Below are 22,847 nucleotides of genomic sequence, written 5' to 3'. Positions count from 1 at the left end.
TAATCAGTCAAACTGCACAGAGTTGTCCCTCAGTCCTTGCATGATGTACAGGATGGGGGGGTTTGGGGGGTAGGAGTGTAGTTGATTTAAAGTGTTGCACAAAGGCGCCACTCTGATGTGTCTCATTAATTCCTCAGCTCACTGGGCTGTAGACAACAGATTGACAGATGATGAGCAGACTTCCCCACCGTCTCCTTGATGCTTGGAAATGGAAGTATAGATTAGTGCGCATGCCTCCGAGCGCTAAATGGACACACATCCCCCCCTCCTCCCCTTTCATATACAGTACAACCACGGTTAATGCATGAATCTGGCGACATGATTATGATTTGTAAACATAAAAAAAATACCGTCTGATTTCCTGCAGGCAATAATATGGATATCAGGTGCCGCAATTAGCGAAGCTCCCATGTGTTCAGTTAGCAATGATCAGGCGTTATAATCACCCTCAAACAGGCATTATGTTTTACAGTTCTACTGATTGCACGGCCTTGCTCAGTATGCAAATGTGATAAGACTTTTTTTTTTTTTAGAATAAAAACTCGTTCTGGGAAGGAAAACAACAAAACCGCAAGTAAGTTGAAAATGTAAAAGTCATCAAGCAACTGCCACTTATTTTTAGGGTTCACTAACCAAAAACTATCATTTACTAATGCGAGCCATTTAGAAATAATAGCATATTTGCGTGTCGCATCACAAAAGTCATGACCCAAATGCCCCTGAAAATCAATACAGAAGGTGATTTTGAGTTATAAGGCTGCAAATGTGAGACATTTAATGATGTTAAATTGTTCCATGAGTGGCTACATCATCAGAATGATAATTCACAATAAATAGAAATAATAGTAACAAATATAAATATGAGTATTGAACATTGAAATAAATGACACATGAATTCATTACAGAAATATTATTGTTTTTTTGTTTTTTTTTACAGTTAATGCCAATTGGATTAACATGTCAATAATAAATATCCTGGTCTCCATGTTGGCCTGGTGCGTAGCGATGGTACAATCAAATCGTGTCATGTTTGACCGCCACAGTTTTGTTTTATATTTACACAACATTCAGTGTAAAAAAAAAAAAAAAGTCCGTACAAAAAGTTTAGTAGCGAGATTACAAAGTGTGAAAAATAGTGTACTTTCTCCTGGTATCAAAAACTGCCTTGAATGAGGCTTTCGATGGAGTCACAATACATAGCATAGAGTGTACGATCATGGGATTTGGACAAACTTCGCTCCAGTGAAAAACGGATGTAAAACACGGTCAAATGTTGCCATTGCAAAGAGAGTCTTCAAGTGAAGAAATGCTACATGTTTTCAGCAAATATGATGTGAAAAAGTGCGCTGTCAACAACTCCTAAACGGTTGTAACAGATAAGAAGGCGTTATGGACTTTGGAGCCCTCTGGCACTCGTGCGCCGTGACTCATCAGCTCCTGAATGGTCATCCAATTGTCCAGAATCTTTTTGTTCCGCTTCTTCATCATCTTCTTCTGACTCAACTCCAAGATGTTTATCTCCTTGCGGCCGTCTGCTCCATAAGCCGGACCCTCCTTGAGGCACTCGAAGCGACTCTTCTGCATGAACTCCCTCCTCTTTCTTTGCTCCCTCGCTCGAGCCAGATGCTGCTTCCTCTCCTCTTTGCTCCAGTAGCGGCCCATCTTCATCTCACTCATTGCGTCGTCATCCGTGGTCATCCCGCCACTGCGTTCCTCTCGGATTCGTAGCGCTCGCTCTCTCAGGATGCGGTCACGGGCGGGTCTCCGGGCTACATATCGAGACCCGTCATTCCGGACTTTTACTTTCCACTCCAGGCGAGGTTCCCCGGGTCGCCCAATCCGGTTTAGTGGATCTCCGCAGACACTGAGAAGACTCAGCTGGCTCTGGGAGTATTCCAGGGAAGAGTGCTGTTGTAGCAGTTGCATGTAGCTCTACAACAAATAAAGTACAAATTAGTACAGTACCAACTGTTGTTGTGTTACCATCTTCCTTATACCAACCTGAAGTTGGTGGGATCCAAGTGACCCTTGGTAAGGGGTGGTTTGGTATGAGGCAAACGGTGCTTTTCTCTTTGGATCTTTGGTTCTACCCCTTTTGTCGCACCTCTCGTCGTCCGCAGGCAGTGCCGGGTCGGATTCTGATCGAGAAGGGTTACTCTGGTCCGGGCTGCTGGAGAAAAGGGTGCAAGGATCCGGTTGCCCACCTTGGCTGGCTGATCCCTGAGGCTTGGGGACGAGGACGGGGCTGGAGGTTGTGGATGAGGCCATCTGGAGGTTCTTCTGGTTCGTGATGCTGATGCATCTCTGCAGGGAGTGCTCAGGAGATCGCTCCTTACCTAGCGGAGTGGATCGTGAGCTCTCCGCCGTGTTGTAGGCACTGGAGCTGTCCTTTTCTCGGATCTTATCACCTTCTGGATGTTCATGTATGTCAGCAAGCCTGCTGTGGCTCTTGTGCTCATCCTTGAGCCTTCGACCTGCTGAGGATGAGGAGCTCATCTGTTGTGACTGGCGGAGCTGATGGGCTTGCATGATGTTCTGACACTCCAACTCAATGCTGCGCAGCTCCTCATTTAACATCCTCAACTCCTGCTCCATTCCTTCCCCCTCTTCGAGATCCTCATCTCTGTCCCTTTCTGTGAGGCTACACTCGATGCTGTGGCGTATGGAGTACACGCCACACTCGACGCCATTCCGGATTTGGCACTTGAGCTCCAGGAGTTGCTGGAAGTGGTTCTCCAAACCTAAGATCCCGCTTCCACCACCGTGAATATTCACTAGCCCTTCTCGACCTTGGCTTTTGGGCTCCTGCGATCTGACAGAACCTCGTTTTGTGTGTGGGTGCTGGGCTCGCCATTGGTCCCTCAAGCACTGGGCTGGACTCCTCCTATAGAATCTGGCCAGTAACGGTTGGTGGTCCGGACTGTCTGTGCTGCACCCAAACCCGCTGTCTTTGTCTTGACTGTTGGACGTGTCGGTTGTCCTTTCTTCTTTGACCTTGTGGATAGCGAAGAAAACAAGCAAGTTAGCCCTTCCAAATCTTCCCAAAATCTCATCAACTTTGTTTCTCTGGTTACCTCATCTTGCCTCAAGTTCAGACCCCCCTCCCTCTCCTCCAGGAGCTTCAGTTCCTCCACAAGTTCCTGTTGCTCATCATCAAGCCACACATCATCTTCAAGCTGAAAACCAAAAATATCATCTGAAACATGCTAAGATAATGCTTGTCCATCCATCCATTTTCTTCCAATTAGTCTCAGTAGTCTCAGTAGCAAAGTCCAGACTTCCGAGTCTGCGGCCAACCCCTCCCAAACTGGGCAAGCCCGGAGCACCTCACCAGTCCCTTGTGGGACTAATAAAGGCATATCTTATGTTATCCAAAAGGTCCGAGCCACCTCAACTGGCTCCTGTTGACTCTGAACGCCTCCCAAATGACCAAGCTCTTCCCTATCTCTTAGGATGAGTCCAGCCAGCCTAAGGAGGAAACTCATTTTTCCCCCACTTGTATCAGCCGCCTCGTTCTTTCGGTCACAACCCAGCGAACGACTATCGGTGAGTGTGGGAATATAAATCAACCAGTAAATTGAGAGTTTTGCCCTCCGGCTCAGCTCTCTTCACCATGACGGCCCGTTACGAGGACCGCATGACTGCAGACGCTGCACTAACCTCATGCGCTAAACTTCCCTCGCTTGTGAACAAGACCCCGAGATTCTTGAACTTCTCCACCTGGGGGCTAGACCTCACCTTTTTTTTTACTGAGAACCAAGACCTCGGATTTGAAGGTGCTGAGTTCCATCCCAGAAGCATCACACTCAGCAAATGAAAGTATTTGTACAGCATATGTATACCTGCGTTTCCGGCCTCGTCACCAGCAGGACGATGTTGTTTGCATCTTCTGCCGACAACAAGGAAACGGCCTTCTCTCTATCTTGCACCGCACAGCCATTTATCTGCACACAAAAGTCAAAATAATGTTTACCATGTTGGTTTCCCAAGAACAACATCTCTTGGCTATCCTTCCACGCTTTCACCTTCTCCATCTTTGGGCATGTTCCTTATGGTCAGACCTCTCTGGGGTCTTTACTCGCCACACAATTAACTCTTCTTTGACAGGTGGTGTTCATCTTTTTTTCTCTGGAGTAATGGGGGCTGCCATAAGGAGATAATGGGGCCAGGAGGACCATGATCCTTCACAGAAACAGGAGCACTACAGCCGGAGAATCCATCTTTGTTTGTTTGTACACTATAATGGATTGTTATACTGGGTCTCTGCACCCAAAAATATAAGCACTTGGCTTCAAAAGTAGTAGAGTCCACATTGTTGACTATTCTATTTGTGGCAGAATGTGCATTAAAGAGGTTTAATCCGCAAATAGTGGTGACTCTCCTCTGGATAAGAAGCTAAACACAAAGACAAAGAGTGATGCCAGAGATGATTTAGTACCTTCTGGAGCTGTGCCCAAAGACTTTCTTTTCCCTGGTAAAAATGTGGTAATTAAATATACATGTACTCACTCCAGAAGCGCCGCAGTCTTCCAAAAAAAAAGTCAATCCAGCATTTACATATGTGAAATATGCTGTACGGCTTACCTGGAGAATACGATCTCCGTTTTTAATGCGGCCGTCTCTCGCTGCTAAACTGTTTGGCTCCACCTGTGACAAAACAACAAATTGCTCAAAACAAAACCGTAACTTTAGACAGGAGCATGAATGCAACACCGTGAAGCTCTTTGTGTCGCTACTATTGGATTTGGGTTGTTTACTACAAGAGCATACACGCAACAGATCATTAATAATCATTTTCTAAACAAACCACACACAGAAATCTTTATTCCTAATGTGGGACTTGTACTCATACATTTTAATGAGCTACATTTGCATTCCATCAAAGACACCAAAATAAAAACAGGTACATGTTTTCCCAAGCCCCCCCCCCTAAGAATACTTCCGAATGTGAATTGCGTTTGCATTATTCAGAATTGTTTGTGAAAAGGCCCTTACCTGGCTTACATAAATGGCTGTGTCCTCCTCCTCGTCAGTCCTGTAGCACAACGTCAGGCCCAGCTTCTCCTGGCTGTTCTGCCTGCACAACTCCACTTCCTGTTGGAGAAACCAAGTTAGTGTGTAGCGTAAAAATGACCTTCAACACTAGAGCTGTTGCAGATGCTGATAACCACGTACAAGCCCTAAAGTGTGCTGCTTTATGAGACTGCTTGATTTGAACAAGACAGCCAAGTACCAGCTAAACGCACTCGCCGGATCCATACGAAAAAATAGTAAAGAAGCTAAATTGGCCGTGATTTGTGGCACGTTGGTGTTTGAATCACCAAAATCTCATTTTGTCATTGGAATAGCAAATGGCAAGTATCTCATTTAGCAGCTGCCGCTAACGTATAAAAGCGACATCACAGCACGCGTGTGGCATTTTGCTGGAAACATCTGCTCACCACATTACCGCCTAATTGGCACTTAACATTTCTATTATGATGTAATTGAAAAGAATCCATGTTCATTGTTTCTGCACTGCATGATGACACACACACACACAAACGTCAGTGGGTGTGGAGATGTTCATTTTAGCTCCTATAGGATTTATGTAAACAATCATGTCTTTTTGCAGAACTGTGCACAGGATTTACAAACCAAAAGATGAATTCTGCCTCATTTATTGATCTTAATAGTAATCTATTTCAATTTACCCCTGATTGGTATCGGTAATGGCAATGCTAATGGTTTAGTTCATTAGAGGCTCACGTATTTAATTGAACCCTTTCTCCATGTCTTTTATTAGAATTATTATATTATTAGAATTACTGATGGTCTATGTAATTGATGTTAATGGTTTGCCACGTTTTCTATCTCAAAGAACAAGACGAAGACACTCAGATAAATATTGCGGTCAGCTAGCTTAATAGCATTGTCTGTTATTCAACTGTTAAATCGTATCTCGGTTTAAAAACTATGACGTTGAAGTCAAAAAGTCTCAACGTTGTTCTTGATGCTACTTGCAAGTACTTCGGCCCAGCGAGGTCGTGTGTAGACTCTGGTACAGTGGAGCTCTCAGTGACGAGTCCAAGATTGCAAATAAAAACGAAATCCAATATCTAGTAGCTCTTGTCGAGTATAAGATGTTAAACCAGATCCGATATGAACTAAATAATACCAACAAAACTTGTGCTGCCATCTTGTGTATGTATGGATCTTCTGACAAATACACAGCATTTTCAATTTTTTAATAACACCGATGAGGCTAAATTTATATGAAAAAGAGCAGAGGATATTTGATATATGTCACCAGCCAAGCCAAACAATAATGGAAATTCAGCATTGTCATAAATGCATTAGTTCTAAATTAAAACATCTCATGTTTGACACTTTTAATATGACAAAAAAGGTTAAAAAGTTACTTATTTTGTTGTATGCTTTTTCAGCCCTTTCCCTACAATGGTGTTGAACGCCACTTAAACACTCGAACTTGGTAAATATCAGCACAGCCAGTAATCTGTCAATCATGTTTCAGTTAGATGCGGATGGCTGCACAGAGCGAAGTCAGGAAGCTTGATTCAGATTGTGTGTAACCTTGTTCTGTTATATGAACCCCCGCATGCGTATCGTACAGCAAGTTAGGGGCCTCATCTGGCAGCAGCGGAGGAGCCCTAATGACCCACAATGCAGTTCACTGAACCAGGAGGTGGCCATTAAACCAGTGGAGAACACTCACACTGGCTTATCACTGTCACAGACAATCGCCTACAGGTCTGCTGTGGGTCTGCTGTGGGTCTGCTGTCTACTGGTGGACTGTAATGCATTTGATACACTCCACACATGCTAGACTCTTGGTATATTATATTCATCAAAGGCAATAAGTATCGGAAAAAGGAGGTGTAAACATAAACATACCTCATAAACATACTCTTCAGTCCTCTCCACCTCAGCTGGCGTGGTGGACAGGTACTCGGGACATTCATAAAACTCGTGCTCCATTGTGTGGATGGAATGACAGCTACAGAAAAATCACACAAAATGAATTTAATTGATGTAAAAAAAAATAGCAAAATACCCCCCAAAATCTGCCACCTGTCAGACAAAAGGAAGGGACAGATGTCAGGGACGGGCGGCGTCGCAGGCCGGAGCTTGGCCAGCGCCATGATGTGCTCGAAGGTGATGTCCGTTTGCGTGCACACATCTGTCACGCACGCCTCGTCCTCCTCCGCCATTGACGCCACGGCTCCGCTGGGCCGTATAACCTGGACCACAATGGGCTCATCCTGCTCCACCTTGGAGAAGTTACGACCGTTTACCTGCGGGAGGAAGACCATTTATTCTTCAGCTCCCTAATTAAGCACAGTGGGCCTATCATATGAGTAATAGCAGCAGGAGGCACACGTATATTGGTGGTCATTATGTAAGCAGGAGGGGAAAACTGAGTGACTCCTGTCAACTAACCTGAATGTAAACGTCTAAACAGCCCATACGCATTTATTCACTCATGCACTGACACTTCATTTAAACCAGTTACCCTACTTCCCCATGAAGACCCTGAGCTACAAGTCGTATATCCATCACAACCTCATTCTGGGCATAAAAAGTTAGAATTTGGCCCACATGGATGAATTAGTGTGGTGCTGCATGGTGATGAGCTAACTGTGGGTTGATTAATAGCTAGCAGGTGTGATGAAGAGCGGGGGGGATAATTTGATTTGCACACATGTTGTTCATCGCGTACGCTGAATTAAGGAGCGAGTTAAACCGCAAATCAGAGCATAAAATAAACAGGGGACACTTTAAATGAAACCACAAATATACACTTTATCTATTCCGACAGAGCTATAAAAGATCATCTGTATATTCTTTCGTGAGGTGATAATCTACCATCATACTTATGGCATGCAACAAATAACCTAAGGAAGTAAACAGCAAGGGCGGTGAACACAGAAGCTTGATATTCTTTACAGTAGGCAGCAATCTTCAACAAAAAGATTAACATCGCTGCCTAGATGGGCTGTCAAACCTGTTAGTGTGATGCAGGACGTGTTGCCGAACACTTCTAAGAAAATATAGCAATGTAGTCATAAAAGTCTTCACGAAAGGCAGTAACCTGCAACAATAACGATAACCTTGCTGCCTAGACGGGCTGTCAAACCTGTTAGTGGGATGCAGGACGTGTTGCCAAACACTTCTAAGAAAATATAGCAATGTAGGTATAAAAGTCTTCCCTATAAGCAGTAACCTGCAACAATAACGATAACATTGCTGCCTAGACGGGCTGTCAAACCTGCGAGTGTGGTGCAGGACATCTTTTACAACACTTAGAAGAAGATATAGCAATGTCGGTATAAAGGTCGTCACTATAGGCAATAACCTGCAACAATAACGATAACATTGCTGCCTAGACGGGCTGTCAAACCTGTTAGTGTGGTGCAGGAATTGTTGCCAAACACTTCTAGGAAAATATAGCAATGTAGGTATAAAAGTCTTCACTATAGGCAGCAACCTGCAACAATAATGATAACCTTGCTGCCTAGACGGGCTGTCAAACTTGCGAGTGTGGTGCGTGACATCTTTTACAACACTGAGAAGATATAGCAATGTAGGTATAAAGGTCGTCACTATAGGCAGCAATCATCAACAAAAACAATAACATTGCTGCCTAGACGGGCTGTCAGAACAGGAAGTAAACCGGGAATGTGGACTATTTTTACAACACTGAGAATTCAAACATAGCAATGTTGGTGTAAATTGATTTTGCGAAAATTTAATTATTTTGCTGCATAGATGGGCTGTCAAAACAAAGTAAACAGAACGTAACCTACGAATTAAACACATCACTGACCACGAGGGCCTCCGAAATGGCCGTCTTCAAACTGTGGTTGAAAGTAGCATGGTGAAGGTCAGCCTAAGGCCTCCAATATGTCCCCTTTCAGATGTGTCACAAGGTTTTTATCTTGCAGTTGCCATTTTTTAATACAAAGAGGAATCGGCAGATAAGCGATGACGTTTATTTCTGTGTTTGCTGCGCCAAGATAAGCGCATGATGGAAAGCGTGCGGCCTGATCGCCACATCTGACAGATAGGACGGCATTGTTAGCAATAAAAAACACACGACACAAGACTTAAAACATGCTTGCTGCATTAACTGCACTGATAATGCTGCTGTCATTCATCCTCCCGTCAGATCCCAACTGTTGTGGAATTCACTTCCACCCATTGTTATTCCATTGAAGGAAATTGGCGTTTTGTGAAGGAAGCGCAGGTGGCAGTATGCTTCTGACAATCTGCTCCATCTCATTTCTCAGCCATCTTTTGAGACTATTCAAGCAGTCATAAATGTCTCATTTCAATAAGAAAAGTGTCTGACGGCATGAAGAGTCTTGAGTGACAGGTTGGAGTGGATAGCATTGACCCCTTTGCCTGCAGTAGAAGACGACAGCGTGATGCTGTTGATGCGTCTGGGGGGGTTGGGGGCGTGTGCCTCAGGAAATACGAATGACTTTGACTGCTGTATGCCTGTAATCAAAACGTGAATGAGATAGATGGAAATCATGGTGCTTTTCAACGTTCTACAGTGTCATGAAATAAAAATAACATTTGCCGTAAGCAGTGGTTTTGAAATAGATAAATAGATTTTTTAAAAATATCCGAAATTCCGGTGTATGTGTCAAGGTCAGAAAGACCATGCAGCGCTTTATTTGACAGGAGCTATGAAAAAACCCACAAAAAGCTTGTCAACCGAAAATTTTCATAGATTATTACTCAATAAAATAGTCTGACTGATCTTTCAAAGCAAACTCATCACACTGCAACTTAACTTATACCTAATAAATATAGAAACGTGTCAATATGAGTTTTAATCTCTGTCCACCAGAGGCTGGGTGGTGGCTGACGTCATTGCAGTACCCCAATGATTGTATTGCTCAGATGCAAGATGTTGATGAAACACATTGATCATATTTTATTGAGTGAAATTGCTAAATAACCCACCATTAGGTCAAAGAAAGATGTTTTGGAACAAATTCATTACAAGAACCGAAGTTCCACTGCACATTGGTCATGAAACGAATAAAAATTAGGTTGAGCAGTTGAAATAAATTGGTATGTAAATGAGTAGATGTTGAATAAATAGGTGAAATAAATTGGTCATAAATAGGTTTGTTCCTAAAATAAGTTCAGATCAGATGACTCGCTGCTACCTCTAGTAGTAGCAATTGGTATGACACATTCAACTAAACTACTTTACTCTTCTTAAACGGATACAAATTAAAATCCTTGCTCTTGTGCCTCCAATCAGAATACAGTGTGGTTTTACATTCCTCCGTTGCACCAATTAATCAAAGTGACAAGGCCTTAAATGAGAGGCAATTAGCCAAAATGCAAATCACACAGACAGCAGGCAGTGGCGCTAACGGTGGCTGCTTCCGAATGTCAAACACAAGTTCAAGGAGTTTGGACATCTTGTCTGCAAACTCCGGTTGTAATGATTGTCTTTGACTGGTTTTGCCAACAGGCAATTAGTTCTACAGCAAGTGCAGCATGAAGCATGGATTAAGGAGCGTAACGGTTGCAAAAGTCACCGGCAGACTTCCTTAATGCATTTTTAAAGTTTCTATGTTTCATAGCAACAACAGAGGACACAGGCTTGTCCTTCAACTGGTTATGCTGCTCTTCATTATGACGCATCTGAAATGCTCAAGCGTCCTTGAGAGAGACGGACTTTGATGTTTTGCAGCCGCTTGATGCTAGCCTGGAATTCGCCAACATGGTCGCCAACAATCTTCAAAAAGTGTATGCCTTTGAAAAAGAAACACTGTTTTTCTTTTGTTCTATGGAGGTAGAGCCATATGGGAGAAAAATATTTGAAAGAAGAAGAATATATATTATAATAATAATATATTATTAGTCTCTATATATTATTTTCATATATATGAAATATAATATATTTTATTTTTATATTTTACTTTTATGTTTATATTATTAAATGCAAAATTAAATACATAATCGCTAGCGGTTTTATCGCTGCCTCACCATATTGCATTTTTTTCATAAATTAATTCATAAATGATCGGCCTTTTGTGATCTATTATTAGTAAAACATTGAAATGAATGAATAAAATAATAAGTGATGTGTAGTATTTTGGTCACTAGGTGGGGGTAATGACACAAAACATTGAGCCATTACCTTAACACTGCATGACGTCAGCCATGGCACGGCCGACATGATAGAGTGAAAATAAAATAAAAATATCCTCGCATCCTGTGTGGAAGTGGTACATTTGAGGCTAACCAGCTAGCTAGCTCGCTTTAGCTCTCGATTTCCTGCAGCACAAGCGTTGCAATGTGATGTAAACAATGAATACTAGGTGTTTAAAAGGGGATTATAGGGAGGTTATTTCATGTGTAGAGTGCTCTAGTCCTACGCTTTATCTATGAAAATATTTTCTATTGATCAACTTTGAATCTTATATTGCGGAGTTTCATTTAACAATTCACCACTGCTTTATATACAAGGGACCACTGTATGAATTACATAAAAAAAACCATAGCTAAATCAATAAAAATCTGATAAGTTTCCCATTTCAACAGTTTAAAAATATAAATTCTTAGCAATGTTTCAGCATCTAGCAACCAAAATAATACCATCATCATACCATTGCTGCCTGGACGGGGCATCAAAAGAGCAAGTGAGTAGGATGTGTGGTGCTGTTTTAGTTTTACAAGACGTGGAATTGAAATATAACAATGTAGGTGTAATAGATTTCACTGCAGGCAGCAATCAGCAGAGAATGGAATGACTTTGCTGCCTCGATGGGCTGTCACAACAGGAAGTAAACAGGCCATCTCCATTGATTGTCTCTATGTATGCATTTCCATTGTCTATGGGCTTTCTTGTATTACAACTAGGTTTGTTTATCCACTTTAAATCACCTTTATTGAAAAGTAGTCTTTTTAAAAAAATATATCCATTGATGTGTATTTCCCAGCCTTTTTGTACACTATAAATAACAAGACAAATGTCCCTTTGTAAGGCAATCGCAACTAGGCCAGTCTACTATTTATATGTGCACTGCATCATACCCAAAGCACATAAAACGACAAATAAAATGACAAATAAAATGACAAATGCCCTCGTATGTTTCAGCATGCCTGAGGTGTCTGTTGCTGAACTAATAGGCTATGCCACGGAGGGCACGCCTTGTGACAAACTGCAGCCGCAAGACATTCATTACCCTCAAACATCCTGCCAAGCAAATAACAATTAGTGAGCATCGAGCTTTGCGAGCCGTTTTGCCAGCGTGTTAATTAGCCTGCTTTTTTTCAAAAAGGGAGGGGGGGCTGTGAGCCTAGGTTGTTGTGCCGTGACAGGGCGAGGAGTAAGATAACATATTTCTCATTGGGATCTGGCATAATGCACATCAGGGTCATTAGATCACCATTCATCTCCTAAATAAAATAAAATAACACACAATAGCTGCTCTGAGGTAGAATTTGGCTGCTGGGGGTCACTGACCAGACCCCCATTATTCACCCAGATGGTAGAGTTCACATCGCGGTTATGTGTTACGCTTCTAGAACATACATTAACATGTCATTTAGTATCCCCCGTTTTAAGCATAAATAATCCCCAAAACACAAAAGCACTTTAAGAGTTTTAATGAGCCCCAATTTACAACCAAAATAGCCCCAAAATGTATTGTTTGCACTCTTTGAATCCAAATTTTTCTGATGATTTTGGCTGATGGCAAAAACTAAAAGGGTCACACTGTAGATGCATAATTAGCTGAATACACCACGGTTTGGAAAGTGCAACGTTTTCCTGGAGTGAGCAAGAAAATAAAAGATTTATGCAGCTGCTCTCGTTGCATAAAATTAAAGCCTGGAGTGTAATATTTTTTCCACGACTATCATGATCAAACTTTTTTTTTTTTAATTTTTTAATTAAATTCAAAGTGATGCATGTTTATTCTAACTGGAAGCATCAAGCTGATTAGCATTATTCATATCATATGAAGTTTGCCCTTTGGTAGGAAAGAAAAAACTACTACTTTTACTAAAAGTGCTGCATCAAGAAAAAATAATCGAAATTTGTCTTATTTTTCATTCCATTCCTGGGCCGACCAATCAGCAGAGAGTCGCTACAGTACAATTCTACTATTTTATTGCTGTTGACATCTTTTGTTAGTGGGAACACACAAAAAATATTCTTTTAAGCTAATTTGGACTTGAAAATGTAATTAAAATATCATGTTCACACATAAGGGCATTGTTAAAAGGCTCCACGGGGGAAGATCCAATCTATTTGCACACGTCCACACCACTTGAACCATCTAACGCCGCAACCCTGAGGGCACAAGTGTGTTATATGCTGAATGTAATCATACCCCCCCATCCGCCTGCCCGTCTATGCAGATGGTTCTGTGTTATTCTATCTGTAACAGGACTCGATGGCAGACTCAGGCTGTGGGCCTAATTGACTTCTAAAGCCCAGTTTGGTTAAGTGGGAATCCAACACCATGCAGTAACCTCATCTCCCACTCAGACCACCTGGACCCTCACATGCTCGCTGTGGCTTTCATACGCTTTGGTTGACACTTTGGTTGCAGTATTGCATAGTGTTGCGTTTTATGGATGTGAAAAGGACTTGAATTTGGATTAAATGCTTGAAATTATACCAATTTCTTGCTGTCTGACTGGAAGAAATGGGAAAATGTCCATAAATGTCTCCTTTGGGTTGTGATTTTATATAACAATAAAATAATAAGAATGTAATAAAACATAGATAATGCATCTTGCACACATACAACATGCATTACTATTATTATTATTCTTATTATTGGGGTATTGTGGCTTCCAGTCATACCAACATCACATATGGAGACGCCTGCTTCTAGGAGGCGGTGTTACAGCAAAGTGTAAGAATAATGGAACCGGTTGATAAGGGATGGGATCTATTCTTCATTCTTCCGATCCTATTATCTCAGCCAGGCTAATTGGTCAAAGCTGATAACAACTGATAAGTGGCCTTGTCAGCTAAGATGACATTTTTACACAGTCGTAAAAATAAAAAGGCTAACAAGCATCTTTATTGTGCAAATATGCATGGAAGACAGAGGGTGTGTGTGGGGGGGGGGGTGCGGCGACCCGAAGAGAGGGCTCTCATTGTGGGCTTATCAAGCCAACACAGGAGGTTTGTTGGCTGGTGGAGTAAAACTTCCATCCTTCCAAACATAAATTTCAAATATATGATGCATTTTTTCTTTTCTGACAGGCAATCAAAACGGCCACCTATGGAATCAGAGAGTGCTTGTAAGAGATAGAAAGCGAGCGGCTTGTCAGGTGCAATTACAGTCGCAGGTGAAAAGGTCGGATGGACAGGACAACTTGTTACGCTTGAAACATAAAACACGAAAATAGAAAAGGTCGCCTTCTTCAAGGCTTTCTCAACAAAAGGGGGGGGGGGTCTGAGGTGGATGATGTCATGGCCCATATGGAGGAGCCGGCTGTGTGTGGACTGGACCAGACTGGACTGGAGGGTCTCCATCCAAGCCCCTGTTGTGCTGTCTAACAAGCTGGACATGTGGCTAAAGTGTCTTCCCCTGGAGGATGCAAATACGCTAGCAATGACCCAATTTAGCACACTTTACTCTCTGCAGTTTTGTAGTGTGTGAGCAAAAATTGTTTTTTCTTATATTTAAATATGAAAAAGTCGTGATGAAAGTGGAAAACCCAAAGTTCCTGCCAACCCTCCCTGTCCCTTATTGTCAATTTAAGGCAAGGTCCTTTGAAATTAGCTGCTAAGAGATCTGTGTCTGTTTGGTTTGTCATAAAACTTAACTAAATCCGCCTAGCAACGTGCAGTAGGACAGTAAAATATATTTGTCTTCATCTTTCCAGCCCTTCTGATGTAATCGTAAATGAGTCTGAGAAAAGCAAAAGACGCGAGTAAAATCCCCATCATCCATCAGCTTTTCATCCTATATTATTCCAAGCAGGTGGTATCCGTGGAAACGCAACAGTACAAAACACGCACAGCGGGAGAAAGCGAGTACGGAGAAGATTCAGAAGTGGAATGATGAAAGTGGCGGGGGACGACTGAGGAGTCCCTCATCAGCCTCGAGTTGGAGGACAAACTGGCGGTGACCCACTTTATTGCTGACACGAGATGATGAACTCTTGTCTATTTTTCCCGTCTTTATCACTCTTGCAGCGCCAAGAAAAAGACACAATTTGCTGCATTGCTACAGTAAAGTTTACAGACGTCAGTACTGTAACGTCTGAAATACCACCCTCCCAGCCACTAGGGGGTGCAATATTAGCACATAATATGATATAACATGGTTAACTTCGCAGGTTGACCACATTTGTGAAGCGCATTGTGGCATATCGGCCATATTTGTGGAGTCGCCCACTAGATTCTTGTGTCAGCATGCTATATTTACAAGTTATGGAATTGCCTTCTGTGCAACAAAAACAGTCTGTGTAGTTTAGATAAGTATAGAAAATCTGTTTGCAATCTTCTAAATATGCTTTTTTAACATTATTAGAGCCCTCTAGATATGAAATAACACCCCTATAATCACCTTTTACACTCACAATAAGTCTTGTGCTTTGGTGCTGGGGGAGCTGGCGTAGAGGAAGTGAGTTATTTTAGGTAATTTAGCCATTTTTATGTTTTTTATTGACTCATTTGCTCCCAAAGATGTATTTATATATTTTTATATACATACATTACATACATACATTTTATAATACATATTTTTTATGTATTTATATATATTTTATATATTTTTTCAGACCCCAACATCAGATCCCAATGACCTATTTATGTTTTTTTGCGCCAAAGGCAAAAAAAAAGGTTGGCCACGAGGTGCATCTTTCCCGTGTTTTAACACCCTCCACGGCAAGCAGGAAGTGGGAAAGTATGGAGGAGTGGAGCGTACAGAAGGTTACACATTGAAGGGAAATTTGTCTACAATGGTTCATGTTTGTGTCTAAGTGAAAGTTATGATTTTCACAAGGCTGTTTTTCCTCCCTTTTTTGTTGAGAACTGATATTTTCCTGAAACTTACCTATGTTCTACTGCTGATTACTAAATAACAGAAAAAGTTAGAACCAAACTTATTTTTTCTGATGCAAGACAATAGTCTAATCTTTCTTTTGTGTTTATATAGCCCTAAAACACAATATTCTATGTGCCTTAAAAGAGCGATCTAAAATGGCCAATACTGGAGGGGAGGCTGGAATTGAACGACTTAATAACATACCACAAAACAGCATGATTTATTAATAGATTTTTGAAAAGCCGTGATTGAGTGAAGCTGCAAAATTTGAATTTCAAGCCATTTAGAATTCTGGATATACGCCAGAAATATAGTCACCATGCGAGGCTGAAATGCTACAATGCAAGATTCTTCTAATTATGCTGCATTGTTTTGCATTTGCATCTTTGAATCCCACAGCGGTTTAACCATTGCACATTCAACTCAGCGTCATTAACAAGCATAAAGAAAGCAATTGTCTCCTATTGTGATGCTCACTATGTCATTGTCAAGGCAGGATTTTTGGGGATGATGTATTAAAACCAAAAAAAAGGAACTCCATCCTCATGCCAACGTATCCCATTGCTGCTCTGTCACAGTGTAAGACGCTAAATGATGAATGAAGTGTACTCGTCCTTCACTGTACTAAAGCACGTGTTTGCCACGCTCAGCAATACAGCGTATGGCTCCCATTGTGAGAGTCACACTGTACTACCACTATCTCTCTCACCAACACATCCAAACCTCAGTCCTTTTCAGCGCTTACGGACAATACCAAGGTGCAAAACATACCCACAAGCCCAAAAGGTCCAACTTTTGCAGACAAGATTGAGTGTAGAAATAACTAGCTGCACACTCTCAGGCTGTGAGACTCTTCTGTTTGATTTCCATCCTCTCAAGTCCACCATAAAAAAAGCACATTCACATGTTTTTAAAGTGCATTTGGGCCAATCAGAAGCCTGGGATGGCAACCTCAGTTTTAATTGGGTCATCAACACCGCTTTGTACATTACTGCTACAAAGTCTCATATTTACTATTACTTTATGCATACTTTATGTTGCTGTTATGGCTTAATATGTCATATATTTCTAATAACTAGCCCTACAAACAGCTGAGAGACACTATTTTTCTCCATATAAAAAGCACATTTTGGCCAATCAGAAGCCTGGAATAGCAAGAACACCTGACTGTGTGCCGCCATTAGTCAACACAGTGAAGTTTCCCAAACGTCAATGTCCTTAAGACAACAAAAATGACATTTCCGTGTGGACGAAAGGCCAAAACACAATTTTTGTCGTAAATTCCCATCATTATATATAGTCTATGTTACGCTAGAACGTGATATTATGTATCCGATTCCAAAAGTTTGTGCATGGCTCACCTGGGCAATCTCATACAGCAGCTTGTAGTGCTCTTCCCGTTTCTGCAAGGTGCACAAATTGCAGCCCATTCTGGTTGCCAGGGAGACGCAGCGCCGTCCGTCGGAGTGCGATGCTTTCCTCCCCGCGCTCCTTCTCCTCGTCCTCGCCCCCCCCTTCTCTCTCGCATCCGTGTACCCTCAGAGGATCTCCTTTGCTCTGTTGTGCACGCAGACACACACACACACACACACATGTGACCACTCTCTTTAGTGATGTTTAGTGTGTGTGTGTAGGGATGATAAAAGCACCTGACTTCCAGTTGCATGCCTCCTCCTCTTCAGTGTGAGGACACTCTTGCTCGCACCCACACTTTTGGCACAGGCAGACACACCTCCTCCTGTGGCAGGCTGCCTACACACACACACACACACACACACACAACATGCTCCGGGTGGGCTTCCTGAGTGAGCAGCATCCTCATTGGTTCTCAGAAGAAAAGGGGGGCGGGAGGAAGAGAGGAGGGTGGGGTTCAGAATGCGAGGTGTAAGTCCATCTGTATTTGTTGTTGTTGTGCCATCTCTTTGTTAGCGAATTGACTATAACAAGTGTTAATCAAGTGCGCACACATTGGCATGGGAATCAATGTCAATCCCGTTCAAACAGATGGCCTCTCCCGCACTTTGCACAACAGTGGTGCCACACATGGATGCGGGATGGACACTTTGACAAGGGCACTGACTACACAGGAAGAAACACAGACTCCTATTGATTGGCTTCAATTTAGCTTCAGCGGTGGGGAGACGGGGACAGTGAATTCACCCCAACCATTTGTGGCCTATATTTTCAGAAAAACATGTGAATAAATGATAGTAATTAATAATACAATGAATACCATAAGGGTGCATATGGGGGACAACAAATATGCATATGAGAACATAGGAATATACAGTAATACTGGTGTATTGATTACATCAGTAGATCAAAGTATCAGTATCCCGATGTAGCATCAAATATCAATATTGCAATGTACGTATCATGATGGCATATACAAGTATAAATACACAATCGGTTGTGATGAGAAGGAGAGAAACATATAGTACATGGTTGTTTTGTGGAATTCTACCATTGCATTGTGATTTTGTTCTTCATGATACCCTCTCTAGGGTCGCGGGTATGCTGGAGCCTATCCCAGCTGCTGGACTGGGGCACATTTAGAGTGTATTATGAGTCAACACATACTGAAACGGGTTTGCACGGTGATCGAGTGGTTAGTGTGCAGACCTCACAGTGAGGAGACCAGGGTTCAATTCCACCCTCGGCCATATCTGTGTGGAGTTTGCACGGTCTCCCCGTGCATGCGTGGGTTTTCTCCGGGTACTCCGGTTTCCTCCCACATTCCAAAAACATGCTAGGTTAATTAGCGACTCCAAATTGGTATGAATGTGAGTGTGAATGGTTGTTTGTCTATATGTGCCCTGTGATTGGCTGGCCACCAGTCCAAGGTGTACCCCGCCTCTTTCCCGAAGACAGCTGGGATAGGCTCCAGCACCCCCTGCTACCCTCGTGAGGATAAGCGGTAATGAATGAATGAATGAATGCTGTATTACTGTATTGTGTGCACATGTTACTTGTTGTGTTATTTTCGGTTGCACCGTGAGCAAGGTAGATTTTCCCACAAAAAAAAGAATGCTGTGATTTTTGTGGGGTCAAGATTCATCCAAAAAAAAACAAACAAACTATGCTTTCCTTCCAGGACGGGTGCTTGGTACGAAGATGTTTCTACCAGTAAAAGAAACGCTGGTGAAAACAACGTCCCCTTTTTATGGCGCTAAAAAGGCCACTAGCTTGATTTATGTTTGCTATGAACGTCGGGCGAGGGAACTCCCAGCAAACTAGCATCTAGCATGACGAATAGCTGTCACCCCCGAGAAGACGAGAAGGAGGCCAACGCAGATGCGTCATCCTCCTTATCACCAGTCATGCAGCTACAAGGACCATAGCGGTCCAGTCAAGGGCGTCGGGGCATGACCAGATACAGCCCCCTAGATAACACTTAACCATTTTTCCCTGTAGATGAGGTCACCGCGAAAGGTGACATCACCGCCTAATGAATTTTTGCAAAAGTTGAGAACATGCACTCCACTGAGCTCATTTTCACAGGAGGCGGAACATAAAAATTGTAAAGGTGCTCATTTATGACCGATCATCATCTCTGCTGTTTTATCACCCTGTGCATGCGTGTCATTTAAAAGCCGTCTCGTGAGGTGTTCAAGGTCTGCGCCGGAAAGTTCAAATTTGATGCTAATGTGCGTCTGTCAAAGGTTAACCAAATATAGTTTGCTTGCTGCAGGGTGTTGCACTTCAAAGGCAACCTGCAACACAGAGTTTCCATGAGGTCTTTCACGGACGTGATTGACGAAAAATTGGCCTCGGGAGGTCGGGGTCGTATCTGTTTTCCTTGTGAAACTCCCATATTTTCCAGAAATGCTGACAGGTATGGGGAGGTGTATGCGTACCATGGTTGTGACTAACATTTTTGCTCCAGATTCGAACAAAAAGTGGATCTCTGACCAGCGTTGTGGTCACGTTTATTTCCCTTTTCTAAGACCAAGTGGTTCCAAACCCTGAAAGATACAATAAACGACTTATTAGACTTAATAAACGACATTCTTCGGCCATTCTTCGGTTGAGAGACATAGTCTCTTCGGCATGTTCTGGGTCTCCCCCTAGGACTCCTAACGGTCAGACGTGCCTCTAGGCATCCTCTCCGTCAGCCCATAAAATTGGCACCAGTAAGGCTGCCACCTGTCCCTTAAAAAAATTAAACAATCCATTTTTTTTTAAAGTATGCATCCCGCATTTAGCTGCTAAAGATGTCCTAGTTGTCATATGGAGATTCTGCTCAAAGCCAATGTTGTGAGAAGAGCCTGGGGCTCCTCGCTATCCGCTAACCATACATTATTTACCACCGTGAGCCATTCATCTGGCTAAAAACACAATTAGAGCGCTATTTACTGCACAGAGCTAAAGACAGAGAGGGGAAATTACCGTACTGAAACTATTCATTATGGACTCCTTACAAGAAAAAATCATCATTTGTTATCAAAAATGTGCATTCTACGTAAACAAAGGCGATCATGACATTTTTTTTGTCTGAAAAACACAAAAACAACATAAACACAACATGCTCGCCTGGACACAAAATGACAAAATATGCATTGTGGAGGTCATTTCTGCATATTTTCGGCCTGGAAAAGATGCCTTCACAGACACTTAGGTCCATTTTTGCATTTTTTATATCATTTTTAAGCTGACATGGAGACACTGTGTGGCATACCACAAGGCTCCATGTCAGAACCACTTGTGTTTACATAGTACAAGGTACAAACAACGCTGCTATTGAACCAAATGAAGCTCCACCTAAAGGCAGGGTGAGGGGAAGGCTGCATCTTTGAAGACATTTGCCTTTTACTGTGACACACGGTCAGGGTTGAAACGCACGCGATTGTAAAACCATCTCCATGTTAAAGCCATCACAGCACATTGATGTTCTCAAGAAGAAGGCCAAGTCAGCTGTTCCTCCATTGTCCAGGTGATTAATAGGATTATAGAGGAAGGCGGGGGGGCTTCAGCACACTTTGACACAAAGACTTAACCTCAGACTTGAAAGGCAGATGGGCTCACCTTCCCTGGCTTTATAGGTGACAAAACATTTTGCAGACCCAACTAATCGATCCATTGCTATAATACAATTAGACACATCCTTCATTTTCTTTCATGTTTCAGGCAGCCTACAACCTGAGATAAAGAAGCGCCCACAGACTAGAAGAACTGGCGCTGAGGTCAGAGGCCGTAAGATTAGTCATACGCCAACGAGCTCTAAGTAAGGACCGCTGTGTCGTCTCACTTCCTGCTTCCAGCTGCCTTTCTAATCCTGATTGCACTGCATGGAGGATGAGCACCGCTGTGTCCTATATTTTACAATATAAGATCAAACATATTTGGTCATCAGAGCGCATCAACACTCCAATGATTTCATTCAATACTTTAAGTAATTGTAAAAAATATTTTTACTGATTTATATATATTTTGATAAATAAAATAAAACCTACTGATTATGTCGTTGTTGCTCTTCCAGTCTTTGCTTCTTTTCTGTGTCATTTCCAGCCACACCAAATACAATAAAAAATCATTTCAACGCCACCATTTGTTGCTTGCCTAGATATGCATGCAACATGACAATCAACAGCCATCAATACAACGTATTGCAAACGTATATTAACAAGCTAAATCATGACAAATAATGCTCCATTAAGCCCCTGTTTCATTTGCATCACATCAGCACTGAACTAATGTTTAAAATACTTACGACAGCTGCAGATATTTGGTGCTTCCCTCTTGATAGCGCAGATAAAGATGATTGATTGCTTGATTGGGTGGGCGGGGCTTCAGGCTCCCTGCTGCTGAGGCTAAAGTGGCTAATAAAAACATTTAGTAGTCCCCTGAAGGCTGTACAGTGCAAAAAAAAGGGATACCATTTAGATGTTTAAACAACAGGGAGTGCTTTGCTGACAAGAACAAACAGGCAGAAACGGTCACTTTTTTTTTTTAAATGAAAGCGAAAGTGTTGTCGTAAAATACTGTTTTTATTTGGCCAGCCTCTACACAGATGCTTTGCTGCATGATGACCCCACAGGTCAAAAGGATCAGATGGTGTATGTCCTTACGGTGTTAATGAGGACTGTTAAGAATATCTCTCACACACACACACACACACACAACGCCAACCCCATCATTCCTTGACCTTTAACCTTGCAGCAAAGCTAATTCCCAAAGCCGAATCCAAACTTAAACAATGTTTTTTTATGACATCCATCCCCATACCACTTAAATGTGAATTAATGGACACATGAGGCTGTCAAATATGATTGGACTTGTCATAGCAGGCGGGTCCCACCCCACCCAACACGCACACACTTTTTTGGACATACGTTGTCATGGCAACATGACAGACGAGCTCCAAAAGAGGAAATCTGTCAATGAAAGAGCTTCCATACGGCGAAGACACGCTCTAATGATGTGTGCAGCATCATAGTAGCGCACGTACATACAGTACACACTGGCATTAGGTACTACTATTGGGTATTACTTCATTAAGTACACCTGCACGAGAGGTGGCCACTTAATACAGACACTTAGCGCTATTATGCTAGGTGTTAGCACGTTCGCATTGTTAGCATTCTTTACGTCATTGAAGTGTGTTTTCACGGTTATTTAAATATGTAAATCTAAATATGTATATAAAATAAATGTAGGACTCATATTTACGGTGGGAGAAGTATGACGCTTTGCAGAGGTTTTCTCGTTTCGAGTTCTCCATAATTCGCCATCAATTGTCGTTACCACTCCAGTCCACTAAATGGCGTAAGATCGGCGTAAACACACAAAGGTAAGAGG

The 22,847-nt window shown here is 42.3% G+C and overlaps 1 protein-coding gene across 3 annotated transcripts; it reads right to left on the bottom strand.

Annotated features, from left to right (window-relative positions):
• Positions 1 to 423: 423 nt before the first annotated feature.
• pdzrn4 (PDZ domain containing ring finger 4) lies at positions 424 to 22,847 on the bottom strand. 3 transcript variants are annotated; one of them, XM_058077677.2, is made up of 12 exons: positions 22,719 to 22,847; positions 21,760 to 21,899; positions 17,699 to 17,876; positions 17,411 to 17,606; positions 7,072 to 7,295; positions 6,895 to 6,997; positions 4,996 to 5,094; positions 4,585 to 4,647; positions 3,843 to 3,944; positions 3,075 to 3,176; positions 2,002 to 2,994; positions 424 to 1,932 (listed from the first exon to the last, which is right to left on the bottom strand). In XM_058077677.2, exons 4-12 carry the CDS (start codon positions 17,477 to 17,479, stop codon positions 1,360 to 1,362), a joined length of 2,328 nt encoding a protein of 775 aa, XP_057933660.2. In that variant the 5' UTR covers positions 17,480 to 17,606; positions 17,699 to 17,876; positions 21,760 to 21,899; positions 22,719 to 22,847; the 3' UTR covers positions 424 to 1,359. The 3 variants fall into 3 exon arrangements, with proteins under 3 accessions (XP_057933660.2, XP_057933664.2, XP_057933659.2); XM_058077681.2 differs by having other exon boundaries at positions 17,699 to 17,850; XM_058077676.2 differs by having other exon boundaries at positions 17,699 to 17,801.

This window comes from Doryrhamphus excisus, linkage group LG2 (genome assembly GCF_037039965.1).
Source record: "Doryrhamphus excisus strain RoL-2023G ecotype Guam linkage group LG2, RoL_Dexc_Guam_v1.1, whole genome shotgun sequence".
Lineage (NCBI taxonomy): Eukaryota > Metazoa > Chordata > Actinopteri > Syngnathiformes > Syngnathidae > Doryrhamphus > Doryrhamphus excisus.
The sequence above is the reverse complement of the archived record's forward strand: the minus strand, read 5'-3'. Positions and strand labels throughout refer to the sequence as shown.